Genomic DNA, 17,550 nt, shown 5'->3' on the forward strand with positions numbered 1-17,550 from the left:
TCAGGAGGGAGCAGGATCAGGAGTCAGGTTGAGTGCACGGTAACGAGACCGCTTGGGTTCAGAGAGCCAGCCCCTGGCCTCGCTCAGAGTATGCACTCATCGTGCACTTGGATCCAGGGGTGCCACAGCCCTCACAGGGGCGGGTATCCTCATCGGACGGCTTGCCCAGGATCCAAGAGCCGGTGGTGTGAGAGGCAGAGTTTGAACCGCACCCCACTGCCCACTGAGGTGCCCACTGAGGTCACCCGGCTGGACCTTGCTTTTCACTGACATTAGTAACAAATGCCCAGCGGCCAGGTTGGTTTAAGGTGACCAAAACCAGACTTCTCAGTCTTCTGGGTCCTTGGTACATCAGTAAAATCACAACAACATCCTGGACATTTTTCCTCCTTTCTTTTCCCACCAGCTCCCTTCCCCGACATCTTCTCTAAAGCAGTTGTATATATAGCGTCCATAATAAAATAATAATAATGACTAACACTTATTGAGTGCTTACTGCGTGCCAGGTGCTACTGTAAGCATTTAAATGAATAAACTCAATCCTCATAACAACCCATTTTGCAGATAAGAGAACTGAGATGCAGCAAGGCTGAGTAATCTGTCCACAGTCACATGGTCACGAAATGCCAGAGCTGGGCTCCTGACCTAGGTAGTCTCCCTCCCATGTCTGTGTTCACCTCTCTCCCACGCTACCTCCCATCCTATGTGTTTGCCCCCACATACTCACAAAGTAGCTTTTTATACCCCATCAGCTTTCCGTCTCCAGCTGCCATATTTGAAATTTATCGAAGAGAAGTCCAGAGCCATTCTTAATGCCTGTAATATGCTTCCATATCTTGTTTGGGAAATAAACTAATTGCAGTTAACTGAGTTAATAAACAGTACTTGAAGTAACTGCAGCTAACTGTAACTGCAGTTATAGATGGGGGGGGCGGTCTTGTGAGGTTTCAGTAAATGGCTCCCCTCTTTCCCTTGTAAGTTCGAAATAAACTGACATTAGTCAAGGGTTAAAACAGGTAAGAGCCAGTATGTAACCTGCATCATAAAAGGCTGTATCAGAATATGTAGCTTAGGATGAGAGCAGAAGCATCTGCTAACAGAGCCCCAAAGGGATCAGACCTACTCACCTAGTCCAGTCTGGGAGGGGTGGACTGTCATCACCCGCTATCTTAGAGGGACAGAGCCTTTAACCATGGCTGCCAACGGTCAAGAATGCACATTCCCTGCATGCAGGCCAGCTTCCAAGGAGGGGCTATGGTACTTGGGCCCGGTTCTAACCCAGACTCACAAGCACGGTAACTCAACTAGCTAGGATTATTTGGAGAAAATCGCTCCTCATAGAAACTGGGAGAATGGGGAAAAGGTATTTCTATCTGGGGAATGAAGATGAGCATAGTTCAAAGAAGACTCACGTTATCAGAAGGCCAGTCAGACCTATATAAAAGGGAAAATGGAGTATTTATAAGAAATACCCTTTATAACAGTTTTTAAAATGAGTTTATAACCATACAATGAGGCAAGGAAAAAAAATGGCCTAAAGATTGAAAAGCAAGAAATAAAACTGTCTTTTTCTGCAGAAAACAAGATTGAATATGTAAAAAATTCTTAATCTACAAAAAAATGTAGAACAATACATATATATTTATATGTTAACATATATAGTAGTATGTATAATAATATGTATACTGCAAATTTATTAAGATCATGAGATAGCATACAAAAATCAATATGTTTTCATATACTGGAAGCAATTATTAAATGTTAGATTTAATAATAAAAAATGTCATTTATAAGAGCAGCAGAAAGTACAAAATACTTAGAAAGTATTTGAACAAAAGATATGCAAAACCTTGACACTGAGAACTACACAACTTTGCATATAAAAATCGAAGAGCTAATAAATGGACAGAGATAGTAATATTGTTAAAATGTCTGTTCTCAGGGAACCTGGGTGGCTTGGTCGGTTAAGCATCTGACTCTGGGTTTCAGCTCAGGTCATGATCTCAGGGTCATGGGTTTGAGCCCCACATCAGGTTCTGTGCTGGGCATGGAGTCTGGGATTCTCTCTCTCCCTCTCTCTCTGCCCCTCCGCTTCTCACGCTCTCTCTCTCTCTCAAATAAATAAATCTTAAAAAAAAGAAGAAGAAGACATAGGAAAATGTCTTCATAACCTGAAAGTGGGCATAAATTCCTAGGACAGAAAAAAGCACTAACCCCCACAAACAAAACTGATAAATTAGACTTCATTAAAATAAAAAATTTCTGGGGTGCCTGGGTGGCTCAATCAGTTAAATGTCTGACTCTTGATCTTGGCTCTGGTCTTAATCTCATGGTCATGAGTTCAAGCCCTGCCTTGGGCTCCACACCGGGCATGGAGCCTACTTAAAAAAAAAATTTAAAAATTTCTGCTCATCTAAGAACACCATTTAAAAAAGTAATAAAAAGACAAACCACAGATGAAAGTATTCACAATACATCTCTGGAAGAAAATAGTCAAAATACATATTATCTCTGACTATAGACTTATATTCAGACTATGTAAAGAATTCTCACAAGTCAATAATAAGCAGTTAAAAATGGCCCAAAGAACACCAGTCAGAATGGCTAAAATTAACAAGTCAGGAAATGACAGATGTTGGCGGGGATGTGGAGAAAGGGGAACCCTCCTACACTGTTGGTGGGACTGCAAGCTGGTGCAGCCACTCTGGAAAACAGTATGGAGGTTCCTCAAAAAGTTGAAAAAAGAGCTACCATATGACCCAGCAATTGCACTACTGGGTATTTACCCCAAAGATACAAATGTAGGGATCCAAAGGGGTACCTGCACTGCAATGTTTATAGCAGCAATGTCCACAATAGCCAAACTGTGGAAAGAGCCCAGATGTCCATCGACAGATGAATGGATAAAGAAGAAGTGGTATATATATACAATGGAATATTATGCAGCCATCAAAAGGAATGAGATCTTGCCATTTGCAATGACGTGGATGGAACTGGAGGGTATTATGCTGAGTGAAATAAGTCAATCAGAGAAAGACATGTATCATATGATCTCACTGATATGAGGAATTCTTAATTGTAGGAAACAAACTGAGGGTTGCTGGAGTGGGAGGTGGGGTGGGAGGGATGGGGTGACTGAGTGATAGACACTGGGGAGGGTATGTGCTCTGGTAAGCGCTGTGAATTGTGCAAGACTGTTGAATCTCAGATCCGTACCTCTGAAACATATAATGCAATATATGTTAAGAAAAAAAAAAAGAAGAAGAAGAAGGTAGCGGGAGGGGAAGAATAAAGCGGGGGAAATCGGAGGGGTAGACGAACCATGAGAGACGATGGACTCTGAAAAACAAACTGAGGGTTCTAGAGGGGAGGGGTGTGGGAGGATGGGTTAGCCTGGTGGTGGGTATTGAGGAGGGCACGTTCTGCATGGAGCACTGGGTGTTGTGCACAAACAATGAATCATGGAACACTTCATCTAAAACTAATGATGTAATGTATGGGGATTAACATAAGAATAAAAAAAAATGGCCCAAAGATTTGAAGAGACACTTCACAAAAGAGGGCATATAAGTACCCAATAAGCACATGAAAAGGTACTCAACATCATTAGTCATTATCAGGGACTGGCCCTTGGCTGGTACCAAAGAGACTTAGAATTATAGTGTACTGAATAAGGTATATTCTCAGAGACATTAGCAAATGTGGGGTCTAGGGCTAAGACATTTACAACCTAATTTGCAGCAAATAGGTTCTAGTGATCATTACTGAAAAAGAAACAGTAGTTTAGGGCGCCTGGGTGGCTCAGTTGGTTAAGCGACTGCCTTCGGCTCAGGTCATGATCCTGGAGTCCCGGGATCGAGTCCCGCATCGGGCTCCCTGCTCGGCGGGGAGTCTGCTTCTCCCTCTGACCCTCCTCCCTCTCATGCTCTCTGTATCTCATTCTCTCTGTCTCAAATTAATAAATAAAAAATAAAATCTTAAAAAAAAAAAGAAAAGAAAAAAGAAACAGTAGTTTAGAGCTGCATACCTACAGGAAAATAGGCAATGGGCGTGGACGGTTGTGTCCCGAGGCTTCTAAATATCTGCCCAAGGTTACAGCATCCATAGACATAAGAACGAAGCCATCAAAGATACGCTGAGTGATAGAGTAGTCCAGAATATTGAAATCCACATCATTGGAGCAAGATCAGAAATTGATTAGACATATATTTAGGATGTTAAGAGAGGTGGGGTTGAAGGGAAATGGGGGGAAAAGGCACAACTGGATTAGTTTACAGTGTCCTGCATGGAAGTTCACTTCTGCTCGAGAAGGAGGATGGTAGGTCAGGATGGGTCCAAGGTAAGTGGATTAGGGCTCCAGGGACGTCTTGTGAATTTGAGAGCGCCAGCTTGGCCTCAGTCCCATGTGTTCATGAAAACACTGGGTCTGAGCTGAGGGACACCAGTTGCCGTGGGCGTCACTGCCAATGGCCGGACGCCAGCTTTGACCTCACCTCATGTTGGATATACCTTTGATCTCTCAAAAAACCCTGTAATACACTGTTGGCCTAACCAAAACGTCCTGGAGAGAGCAAATGCCTGGGTATTTGCCTCTTGTCATTCCTTGGTCTATAGGAAAAGTCCGTTCTGCTATAGAAGGGTAGGCACTTAGGAATCAGTGCTTGATTTAAGGAGCTGATTACTGGTGTCTGGCCCTGCCACATATCCCCCCAGCTGCCTCCAGGGGGCAGTCTTACGGGGGCAGGTCAGTGGCAACCACTTCGTCTGAAGAATTCTTTTTCTCAGATCCTCCATAGATTTCTTTGAAACAACCGCAGAATCCTATAAGCCAGACAGTATTATGGTTCCATCACGTTAAGTGTCCGTGTTGCAGGCAAACAACAGTTCGTAGCTCACCTGGTTAGCAGGGCAACTCAGCTCGACTGGAAGGGATGTAGAACGTGATATACTGAGTGAAATTCAAAATTTGGTGGGAATGTTGGGTTTTTAGGAAATGTGGCAGGTAAAACATAGAAGGACAAGGTCAGGAGTAGATGCTGATCTCAGACCCTGGAAATCAGCCCAGGAGGCAGACCTGGCTCCCTGTGCATCTGCATTTCTCGAGGGAGACGAGGAACTGGCCGTGATTGCCGTCGTAGACGCTGACTATGTATTCAGGGAACAGCCCAGGTTTTGTGAGGGGAACTCGATAACATTTTCAGAACCACCGAGGGGCCTGGGGTGAGTCACCAGCAGCTCTTTTGCTTAGCATCAGGACCAGAGCACAATATAGTCATTTCCTCCTGGGAATTTGGTAATGGAAGAAATTTCACATCCAGATTTGGGGCATATTTATGTTAGCATATTATTGTTAGAGTATCTTAATGTCTTTTGGTCTCAGTTGTACAATCTCTGATCAGCTATGTCAGACAACACGGTGAGACATAATTTCAGGTGGGATAGAGAATACAGGATATAGAGTTTAGGTCTTGGTGGTGAGAGTGGGTAGAATAATGGTCACCAGAAAATATGTCCTAGTCTTAACCCCCCAGAACCTGAGAATGTGACCTCACTTGGAAATAGGGTCTTTATAGATGCAATTAAGTTAAGGATCTTAAGATCCTGGATTGGGGAGGGGGGGGCCCTAAATCTAGTGATTGGTTCCTTACAGGAAAAAGGAGAGGGACACTTGTCACAAGACAGACACATCGGGGTAGGTCATGCGAAGATCACGCGGAGGCAAAGGCCGAGGTGGGAGGGATGCAGCCCGCAGTCGAGGAAGGCCCGTAGCCACCAGAAGGGGGGAGGAGGCGAGGAAGGATTCTCGCCCAGGGCCATCGGCCGGAGCGCAGACTTGGCAACACCTTGATTTCTGACTTCTGCCCCGAAGACCAGCGAGAGAATACGTTTGTGTAGTTTTAAGCCACCCACTTGTGGTACTTTGTTACAGCAGCCCCGGAAAAGCTAATGGAGTGGCCTTGGAGTTAATTCAATTCTTGCACTGTTTTAACTCACGTCCGAGTCTTCTGGGGGAAAATCTACCCTGTCCATGGGGATATTACAGTAATGGCCTCATGAAGACGGGCAGTGGTGTTCTGAGACGGACTGAGCCCAAGAGGCCAACAGAAGAACCCCCCCGGAATGCCGGGGTCGGGGCTGGTGGCCGATCCTTCTTCTCTGCTTTGATATTTCCTCCACAGAGAAGCAGCTCTGTTAGTGTGACTTTCCTACCCTCTCTACGTCCTCTAGTTCCTGAGCCCTGGGTCCAGAGGGAAGCAGAATCCGAGGGCGAGTTTTTGGGAGAAGGGGCAGGGCAGACATCAGCTACGCCCCTCCCTTCCCCTCCTTGGGAGCAGCTCACCTGCAGAGAGCTCACCTGCAGATGCTCAGCGGCCGCCGGATGGGCTCTGCCCATGCGTTCCCCTCCTGTTGCTCAAGGTTTGGGCAGAGAAACAGGTGCTGTTCATAGGCTCCCTTGCACACTCACACTTACCATATTATTTCTAGTTTTCAGCTAGCTGATGGTTATTCTCCTACCATTCCGTCCTACTATTTCAGTCTACATACTTATCCAGTCGATATGGATGCGTTTATCATTGTGGCACGAAGCCATAGGAACGGTGAGAGATGAGGACACGAGGCTGCCTCCCTCTTGGATCTCCCGGTGCACCTGCAACTCGGGAAATGACCCTTCTCCCGGGCCCTGTGACTCCTGAGATTTCAAAGATTGGAGGGGTTAGTGCTCCCTCAGAACCTTGGCTGGGAAGATGACCCCTCTTGTTTACCTTAAACTGAATACTTTTTAAAACCATGGTCTCTGGTTTACCTAGTCAAGAGGAAGCTAAAGGAGGAGGCTGGTAAGAGGCAGCCAGGAGGCTACTACAGAGGGGAGAACCCTCCCCCGCCCACATGCAGAAGGCCGGCAGATAGCATCCCTAACCTGGCTCCTGGCACTGGGTTGACAACAATCCACTTCTAATCAACTATTGGAAAGAAAACTGGATCGTGTGCTTGTGCCTTGGGGCTCCCCGTCAGCACGGTTTCACATCCAGAAGTGTGTTGGACAACGTGCATCCAGCCTTCTTCAAGCTGTTCTCTCTCTCCCAAAGCCCCGGTCACCCCAGCAACCTCTCCCCTCATCTTCTCATCTCTCAAACTCTGCACACTGCTCTCCTTTGCCCTCCCCTGGATCCTTTCTTCTCTGGGTCACTGCATATAATTTATTAGTAGAAATTCTTCTGATTCTTTCCAAGCCCAGGAGAAGTCTCCCAGCTGACTGAGCAGAAAGAGAATCAGTCCATCTTTTTTTTAAAGATTTTATTTATTTATTTGAGAGAGAGAGCGAGCATGTGACACAGAGAGAGAGTGAGAGAGAGAGAGAGAGAGCGTGTATGAGCAGGGGGGAGGGGCAAAAGGGGAAGCAGATTCCCTGCTGAGCAGGGAGCCGGACTCGATCCCAGGACCCCGGGATCATGACCTGAGCCAAAGGCAGATACTTAACCCACTGAGCCACCCAGGCGCTCCAGAATCAGTCTGTCTTTAAAGGCAGAGGGGTAAAACAATATTGCCAACCTGCATCATTACTTTTTCTTTTGTGCTTGTCACCCCATTTACTTCCAGAGCAGTCTTCCTGCCTTCCCAGCAGAGCTGAAGGAGGACACTGAAGGTGGGCAGCTCTCTTCCCTCGTCATGAGGGCCCTTGTTGGCGGAGCAATGCCTACTGCTGTAGCTCATCGACCCTCCGTGTCTCAGCTGTGGGGATGATTTTCTTCCCCGGTTTCCAGCACTAATGTAGACTTTTATATCATATCCATTTAGTGGTTATGGTTAGGTGGTTTGAGTAAAAAAATTGAGCTCAAACCATCTTCTTGGATCAGAAGTCTCTACCTGACCTGAAATTTCATGTCAATACCAGGGTTTTTGTTTTGTTTTAGTTTTCTTTTCCAATTTCTTTATTTATGCTTTGCAGAACATAGGACATTGTGTTCTCAGTTTTCCTGACTACATGCATGAACTGAGGAACATTTATTTCATGCAGTCTTTTGGTTTCTTTCTTGGTTTTCAAAAACAACAATAAAAATACACTGCTCTGGCACATATTTAATGAAATAGCATTTAGCAGTTTCATGGGGAATGCCAAGTAAGTCCCACTCTTGCTTTGATGGTAAACCAGGGATCCAGGCTAGGATTGAATGTCATACTTGCCTTGGAGGACTCGGGGGCTTCTGGGTATGCCTTTCAGGCTGACGCTCACAACGGAAGAGCAAAAGAACAGAGTTGAGGAAACATGCTTCAAGCCTGAGCCTCTGAGCCATATGAGCAAACGATGAAGACAAAGGCAGAAATCAAAATCAGAAACCAGTATGTTCCTCTTCCTCTTATGTTCTCTGTGTTAGTGAATAACACAGGGTCCATGTCAAAAATCAGGGAGCTAGCCTTGACTCATCTCTCCCTGGTGCCCTACGTTTTAAGTCATTCACCAAGTCGTATCAATCCTCTCTCTCTGACAACTCTCAAATCCATCAATTTCCTCCTATGCCCCTGATGGCTTGTGCCAGGGTATGCCAATAGGACTCTCGCTTGGGTTATTAAACATACAGCAGAGTAATCATTCCAATCTTATCATGCCATGGCTCTGCCAGATATTATTCTAAGCAAGCCCTTGAGCTTAAAGTCCAAAACCCCACAGCATGGCAGCATCTGTGCCCTTCACAAACTTGACCCCTGCCCACTTTCTGTCCATTGAACTTGAGCAAATGCCATTTTCACTTTGTGCCCCGAATGTATTCGTCTGCATAGACTGGTTTATGCTACAGTAACAAATAACTGAAAAACATCAGAGGTTCAACAGATAAAAGGTAATTGCTTGTAATATATGTTAAGAAAAAAAAAAGAAGAAGAAGAAGGTAGCAGGAGGGGAAGAATGAGGCGGGGGAAATCAGAGGGGTAGACGAACCATGAGAGACGATGGACTCTGAAAAACAAACTGAGGGTTCTAGAGGGGAGGGGGGTGGGAGGATGGGTTAGCCTGGTGGTGGGTATTGAGGAGGGCACATTCTGCATGGAGCACTGGGTGTTATGCACAAACAATGAATCATGGAACACGACATCTAAAACTAATGATGTAATGTAGGGGATTAACATAAGAATAAAAAAAAAAAAAGGTAATTGCTTGTTCATATAAATCCCAGCATAGGTTGGATGACTCTCCAAGCCATCCGTCCATGAATTCATGGGTCAGCAATCCAGGATCCTTTGACTTGTGGCTCACCATGCCAACGCACAGCATCTGTGTTAACTGCCCAAGGGGAAGGAAGGGACTGGAGAAGCCACGGGAGCTTTCCATTGCCTTGACTCGGAGGAGATACACAGCAATTCCACTCTTATTTCATTGGCCAGAATAAGTCACATGGCTCTGCCAGAAAGCTGGGAATTGTAGCCTCCAAGGAGGAGGCATATAAGAAGGGATTTGGCGAATGTGCCACATTTTCTCTGCCACACCAAACATTTGAAAAGCATGTGGTTGTTAAATTGGAACTTTCATCCTTGGGCCTTTGCACGTTTTCCTTTTTGTCTGGAATTCTTACTCCACACCCAAACCTTCTTCATGAATAATTCCTGCCCAGACCTATTTTTGTGGAGGAATGCATGGGAATGCTAGGCTAGAACCTCTTTCTCAGGATTCTGAAAGCTGGAACAGTATTCTAGAAGCTAGCTTTTAACTGGCATCCTTAAAATGAGAGATAAGTTACATCCCTTTAAGTTTGATTTTCAAATCAAATCAAAATGTTTATTTATGTAGATTTTCATATCTCCCTGTGTGATAAAAAGAAGTTATGTTTAGATGGTTGGTTCTAAGTCAATGAGCATCCAATATCTCTAGTTCTGGACCTGATATGATATCCAGCCCATTTCACAGCTGATATGGAAAAGAGAAATGAGATGAACAAGTAACAGATGAACTATTTCTTAATTCTCTCTCTCTTTTTTTTTTTTTTAAGAGAGGGAGAGAGAGCATGAGTGGTGGAGGGGGAGCAGAGGGAGAGGGACAGAGAGAATCTTAAACAGGCTCAACACCCAGCCCAACGTGGGACTTGATCTCACAACCCTGAGATCATGACCTGAGCTGAAATCAAGAGTCAGACGCTTAACCCACTAAGCCACCCAGGCACCCCCTTAATTCTTTATTATTATTATTTTTTTACTTTAATAAAGTTGTCAACACTGTATTATCTATTATTATGTAACAAAGTATCACAAAGCTGGTGGCTAAAACAATACACGTATCTTGCAGCTTCTGTATTTCAGAAATCTAGGCAGGGCTTACCTGGATCCCCTGTTTCAGGGTCTTTCACGAGACTGCAGTTAAAGTGTCGGCCAGGGCTGAGGTCTCATCTGAGGCTTGACTGAGGAAGGATGCACTGCCAAGTTCATGTGGTTGATGGTAGAATTCAGTTTTTTTGATGGTTTTCTCCTGGAGGTCCTTAGCGCCTTGCCACATGGGTCTCTCTATTATTGGCTCCCTTGATCATATCAAACAAGGGAGTCTCCTGGCAGGAGGGAAGTTACAATGTTATATAACATAATAAAAAAGTGCTGTCCCATTGCCTTTGTCAGGTTCTTTGTGTGTGTGTGTAGTTTCATGGTTTTATCAACACAAATATGATGGGCACACAAGTTGTCTATTCATTTTTTTTGCTGCACAGCCTGGCACTGGGCTTGCTGACTCTGATGGCCAGCTGGGCTGCTCTTTCCACAGTGGTTCTGTGGTTCTTGGGGGAGACATTGTGAGCAAACTCTGCACAGTAAGATTTGTTGCACACCAGCAGCACTTCAAGCTCCTTGATGCTGTGGATTAGGAACTTCTGAAAGCCACTGGGAGGCATGTGCTCTGTTTCCTTGTTGCTCCTGTAACCAGTGTTGGGCATCAAGATCTGGCCCTTGAATCTTCTATGTACCCTATTGTCAGTGCCTTTGGGTTTCTGCCAGTTCTGCTTAATTTTGACATATGGATCTGACTGGTGCTGGATGAACTTCTTGGTCCTCTTTTTAATGATCTTGGGCTTCGTCAGAGGACTGAGGTGGCCATGATGCCCAGCAGGAGATGGCTGCCACCTCTGTATGGAGCACCGAGGAAGAGAGACCTTGTCATATTTTATTGCTAGAAGTAAGTCACAGGTCCTGTCCACACTCAAGGGGAGGGGATTACACAGTGGTGTGAATACCAGGAGACAGAATCACTGGGGGGGCCTGTTAGGATATGTCTACTGCAGATACTCTACAATGTTCCCTCAATTCCTTATTAGTCTTAAGATGCACACATAACTCACATGTGTGTTATATGGTCAGATAGGATTTGTTCTAGAGCAAAAAAAAAAAAAAAGTGATGAATTTACTTATTCTTTCCTAGATCTGACCCCCACCCCAGGCATTTTTATTATTCCAAAATGCCTATTTGGGATAGTAGATTGGTTTTCATTGGAGAAAAGTAGAGAAAGAGAGTAGATTTCCGATTTTATTTTAAACAAGAAGATCCTGTGCCTGTATGTAAACATTAGCTATCAACTGAAACATCACTTCTCCTAAGAATCTCTAACACCCCCATTACTGAATTAATTGCCATCCTACCCAGTTCTTTTATAGCTCCCTGTTCTGACACCTCTGGGAACATTTCTCATACCCTATCTCATTTGCTCCTTCAGGGATGGAGTAATATCTTATCATGCCATTGGGTTCCCAGGACCTAGCCCATGCCTGGCACAAAGCAGACTGGCAGTTAATATATATGGCATTTCACTGCATTGAAATGAAGTTTTCTTTGGATCTGAAGCTGACCAGTTGTGGATGGTGGGATCTGAAGGAAATTGGTTCTTCACACTCATTCTAGAACATTTTTGCCTGCGTCTTGGTAAAGAAGGAATAAAAATGCCTAATGAGGGGCACCTGGGTGGCTCAGTTGGCTAAACGTCTGCCTTTGGCTCAGGTCATGATCTCAGGGTCCTGGGATCGAGGCTCGAGTAGAGCTCTCTGCTCAGCAGGGAGTTTGCTTCTCCCTCTCCCTCTGCCCCTGCTTATGTTCCCTCTCTCACTGTCTCTCTCTCTGTCAAATAAATAAATAAGACCTTTAAAAAAATGCCTAATGGGCTATCAAAACCATCCCAAAGTAAGTGTGTTTTGCAAACCTAATACGTAGAAATGTTTTTTGTTGAACTTAACATATGAAAAAAGACTTTTCAAGTATTCCTTAGAGGTGTTTCCAACCCAAATATTGCCAAGCTGGCAGAGTAAGGAACATGTGGGGAAGCTGACTGAACAGGCGGGTCTCATTTTGTGGGGAAGGTAAGTGACATGCAATATGACATAAGGAATAAGCTCTTCTTGACAACTGGAAGAAAACTGTTATCACAATTTGAAACAATAGTGAGTACAAAAAAAAATAGTGTGTACAGAGTACTTTGCACTCGGTTCTTTTTTGTGCAAATTGATCAATCCCAGAATAAAATCTTGGTCTCCTAAAGTTGTCAGAGGTGATGGTCTAGATGCGATTTTTTTTCAGAAAGCTAAGAGTGAAGAGGTAAAGGAACATATCGTGCTTGGTTTTGTTTTCTTTTTCTTAAGTTTAACCCTTTTGTGAGTGAATGTTTTTCTAAAATGTAGCATGTACTTCGATACATCCATAAGCAGAGTCTGATTAACAAATGCATTCATAAATCATCTGGATTCGTGAACATGAACGTGGACACGAACACAGTACTGTGGCATCACATAGTGATTTTCTCAGGCCTTCTGAGGGGAATAAAACTGTCCCAGACTATGGTGGGTTTTTTTTTTTTCCCACTTCTCTTGTGCCTTTTATTGTTCTTCTATAGTGACTTTATGTTGTTAGTATCCCTTTTCTTAGCAGACTTTCTTTTCCTTTCAAATTTAGAACCTCTAATTTACTCTTGAAAGCCAGATGAACAAACACGTTGGAACTATGTGCAAACAAAAGTTTGAGTGGGACCCAAGTGTTTGCTGAGACGTAATATGCTTAAATCTGATGTCAGGTGAATGCTCAGAGGCCTTTTCTGTTCAGGTTGGGGTTAGAGCCACAGGGATTGCTGTGGTTGAGTCGTAGATTAGGAAGCTGCTGCTATATTATATGAGCAGAGTATAAAAACAATTTTGGACATTACCCTGGAAGGATCTATTGCCCGCAATGTAGCAGGGAAAGCTGATGCCCAGAGAGGTGAAGTGACTTGCCCCAAATCCCCCAATTTGTGGCCAATCCTGGACCTCAGTAGTGGGTTTCCTGATAATAGTTCCAGTGTTCCCCGCTCACCTTGCGCCTCTGAGGGGAAGACAAGGGTTGTCAGGGGCAGAGTGAAATGGTTCAAGGTACTAGCAAATCCATTTGTCCTGGGACATCTGTATTTTGCTCCCGTTCCACAGTAGAGTCTATCTGGACTTGTGTGTGTGTGTGAGTGTGTGTGTGTGTGTGATTATCAGAGCATAAGATCACACAAAACCAAGTCAGGTCAGTACCTTCCTAGTCCTACAGGCCATGTGGGAACCAGCCTTGGTTTGAGTCATGGAAAGTCACCAGATCCCAGCTCTGTTCGTTTCCAACACTTTAGGGGACTCTAGCCCTCCTTATCCCACCCCTAAAGATTTGAAGCTTTCCAGAAAAGTCTGTCCAACCCCACCCTCCCGACAGAGATTCTGATTGGCTCAGAGCTCCGGAGCTGCAGCAATCCTAATTCCTAAGCTCCTGCCTTGAAATCATGCCCCTCCGAGAAGTCACCAATCTGGCACCCTCAGGTGCTCTCTGGGGATCTCAGTGCAGGATGAGAGGAGACACCAAGAATGAGGGTGTGCCAAAGCACGGAGCCCCTCACCAGGTAGAACCACCTCCTGTCACCCCTCCTCCCAAGGGCTTTTTTTTTTTTTGCGAGGAGGCAGAAGACTTGAATACATTTTATAAAGCAAATTTCTGTTCCAAAGAGGGGCCCCACCCTGGACAGGCGGAAAACTATAACCACTAGCTGAGCATGTTTCTCATATGGGGCTAAGGAGACCTGAAAAATCATGTGCAGTCGATGCTGTCAGTGTGGAAGCTCTGTCCGGATCCCCAATATTGGCAGGTGCACCCGTCCCCCGGCTGAAGAGAGCACGGCTGCCAAGGGCTCACGCCTGAGAGCTTCTCTGGAGCGCTGTCTTTGGTTTATGGGAGCTGCCTGGGAGGTCGCGCCACCACCCAACTCTAGGGGAGGCGAGGACTGACTGGCACGTGGATACCACAACCCAGGCCTGTTGCCTTAAGACTGGGCAAGTCTGTGGTGAAGCTCCCACTCCAGGGACCCTAAGGATCAAGCAAAGGCGAGACTGCACCTGGGCCCCAGGCTTGCTCTGCTCTCCCCCCTTTCCTGTCCTGCTCTCTACTCCCTTTCATTTTTTTCCTGTAAGAGCACGCTCCTGACAACCCCACAGCCCTCAGACACGGTGCTCACCTAGCAGTCCCCGCCTCTTATCTCCTGGTGGCTTTGGCTGACAGCCTATGATTGGTGCCTATTATAGTCAACGGCAACTTCTGTAGCATTTGCTCCCAAATACTTTTCTCCAAGCCTCCAATGTCGTCTTCCTGGGTGTGTTTCTCAAACCCATCTCAGAAGTCCTGCAAGCTGAAAGAACAATTCTGTATCAAGAACAAATTCGGCTGATGCCCAGGAGGGATGTCCTCTCTCTCTCTTAGGGTAAAATGCACTTACTCCCACACCAGCATCATTGATAGTAACTTCCCCCGTGCATGCATCTCACACAAATGTTGCATTGTTGTGCTTGTCCGCCTATCTGGCCGGGGTTAGTAGGCTATGCTGGGAGTAGAGGTGGGGATCCCCGAGGATTCCCTTCTTCCAGGGAAGAAGCAGATCCTGTGACTGGTAATGGAAACCGGAACTCAGGAAGATGGATCCTCGGGAGGAAGCGGAATTCGGTTTCTTAGACCACTCAGGATTGATGATGTTGCCCTTGTCCTCAGGCGGTGGGGATTCTCTTGGGGGGGAGATGGATTGGGTGGGCATCTCTGCACCCAGTGGCCCAATCCAACAGACTGGCTTTTGGGGGGTTCATTCTCTTCTCTTCTTCCCACACCCCAATCTTCTCCCATTTCTTTGGCAATGTCTTGTTTAAACATTTTGGCCAGATCTGAGTGGAGGGGGTGCACGGCGGAGGGGAGCGTGGGTGCGTGACTGAGGGAAGGTTTTGGATCTACACTTGGGCAGAGTGGTGAAGCAGAGTCCTAATGGGGGTAGTTAGGCGGGAATCTGGGGACAGGGCCTGTGAGGTCCCACCAGTCCTCCCTAGGTGGAGTCTGCCCTTCATGGCTCTTTGTCACCCTAACTCACAGTGCTGCAGTCACAAACAGGATGGCTTGATCTGCTGGAGGAACAGGAAGGCGGAACTGCACTCAGGGAGCTGGGAATGTTTGCTCTTCTCTTTTTCACTCCTGACCACTGTTTCTTGAGGGGCAGGCCTGGTCGGAGATGTAGCCTGTGGAAGAGAGAGGTTCAGCCTGGCCTCCACACTTGATGTGGGGCTCTCCCTGGAGGCTGGCTCTGGAATCAAGAGTGCCCAGGGGAAAATGGGGCAGGAAGTCCTGCGGGGGCATTAATACCTGGAGCAGAGCGACTCCAGTGTTCCCAGCATACCTTCTGCTCCGGAGGCCTTCTTGGTGCTTTCCTGAACTGCGGGCGCGGGCAGCTCAGCTCACCCCAGCTGCACGGGGCATAATATCTCTTTGAATTCTCCATTTCATCTTGAATATTCATGTGCTTCTTGCAATAGACTCCATGAAACATCAGGGCTGGTGTTTTAGAATATGAATGACGTGAGAACTGGCACATTCTAGTTGCAAAGAACATGCGATTCAACCTTTCTACATCAGTCTCCTCATTTGTAAAATGGAATAAAAACAATGCCTCCCCCATAGGCTGGTGCGATGACTGAGCTAATTCGTGTGAAGTGCCTGGAACAGTGCCTGGTGCACCATGGATGTTCTGAAATGTTGTTGTTATCCCCCTACTGTTACCCTGATATGAGAAGCACCTACGGTCGGTCCTCATTACTTGCAGCTTCCATGTTTGTGAATTCACCTCCCTGCAAAGATTTATTTGGAATTCGCAAATCAATACTCGCAGTTCATGGTCAGTTGGCAAAGGGGAGGAAATTGTGGACTGCCTGCTCCTCACATTCCCAGCGAAGGTGGAACAGGGAGGCACTCCTTTGCCTTCTGGCGTCAGCTTTCACACTGTAAGCAAGTTGTCCTTTTAGGGTCTATGCAGTACCACTTTCTACCTTTTTGTCTTCTTTGTTGGTGATTTCGCGGTTTAACAGGGCCCCGGAGAACAGTGCTGGAGTGCTTGCAATCATATCCTCGGCCGGATATGGTGCGTTCGGGCAGGAGTTGTACTGCTGGTGGCCGTGGGTGGGTTCAACGTCCATGAAGCGATAATGTATGTTTTAATGAGAAGCACAGATAAAATGAAGTTGTGTCTTGATTGGTTGACGGATGTGACCGGGGGCCGGCAGGGACCTAACTCTGTATTTCAGAGGCTCAGTACTCACAACCTCATTGTTCCCTTGACTTTGTAAGAACGTTAACTACGGAGAACTGTAGGTAGGTGCATTCTTTGTGGTTCTGCCCAGAGCTCCTGACCCTGGACTGAGTAGTCTCCCCCTGCATCCTGCTCTTTGCCTCCTGCACACTGCGTATCCTCTGCTCATTTTTACCATGAGATTCCAGCCCTTTCACATGGAGTGGGGAGACAGTCTGGAGATCCTCCTCTTGGCCAGAGGAGTCCCCAGGGCCAGGAAGGTAAGACGAGGGAGGAGGGCGAGCTCCTCTGCTCTACCACCACCTGAATGTACCAACTACAGAACAGGCAGGAGAGCAACCTCGGGGATGAACAGCAGAGGAACTTTAGAGAGAAGAGCAGACGGGCTTCATCCGGGCTTTGCAACTCACTGTGCGCAAGGTATTTATCCCCTGGGCCTCAGCTTCCTCACTGCGAAATGGGAATAATGATCCTAACCAACGCCATCGGGCGTTGTGAAGATTAGCTGGCACACACCGGCACCCCAGGAAATGATGCCCGTGGTCGTACTTCGGTGGGGGCATAAGGCGGGGGCAGCCTTTCTGAGCAATTCCCTGGCCCCCGCCTTTATACCTCTGAGATGAGGCCCCAGCCAGGGACAAACATCGCGTCTTAATTCTCTTCCCTTCCCGAAGTCCCCAGGAAAGTCGTCCCTGTGCCCGGCCTTGCCACCCCTTCACCCTTCACCCCGGGCCCGGCACGCCATTGTTTGCGCAGCTCAAACAAGCCCAGCTCCCACGGAGGGGCTGCCGGTGCCCGGCCTGGAGGTGCCCCTGCGCTCCACTCGGGTCCGGACGGGCCGGGGCGCCCGGGGCCCCCGCCGCGGGGCCGCTGCGCCGGCCCGGGGGGCGGCGGCTGGAGGCTCGGGGCGGCGGGGGGCGGCGGCAGCCCTCCTCCCGGCTCCGACCGAGGCGGGGCGCCCCGGGCTGGCTCGCGAGGC

General features: G+C 46.8%; 1 protein-coding gene across 1 annotated transcript; it reads right to left on the minus strand.

The window, feature by feature from the left end:
* Positions 1-10,538: 10,538 nt before the first annotated feature.
* Positions 10,539-16,458, minus strand: LOC118023168 (60S ribosomal protein L32-like). Its single transcript, XM_035024331.1, has 2 exons — positions 16,302-16,458; positions 10,539-11,140 (listed from the first exon to the last, which is right to left on the minus strand). The coding sequence occupies exons 1-2, from the start codon at positions 16,456-16,458 to the stop codon at positions 10,662-10,664; spliced, it is 636 nt and encodes a 211-aa protein (XP_034880222.1). The 3' UTR covers positions 10,539-10,661.
* Between the last annotated feature and the right edge of the window lie 1,092 nt (positions 16,459-17,550).

The sequence above is a fragment of the Mirounga leonina genome, unplaced genomic scaffold (genome assembly GCF_011800145.1).
Source record: "Mirounga leonina isolate KUSES-001 unplaced genomic scaffold, KU_Mleo_1.0 Mir_178, whole genome shotgun sequence".
NCBI classification, from domain to species: Eukaryota; Metazoa; Chordata; class Mammalia; order Carnivora; family Phocidae; genus Mirounga; species Mirounga leonina.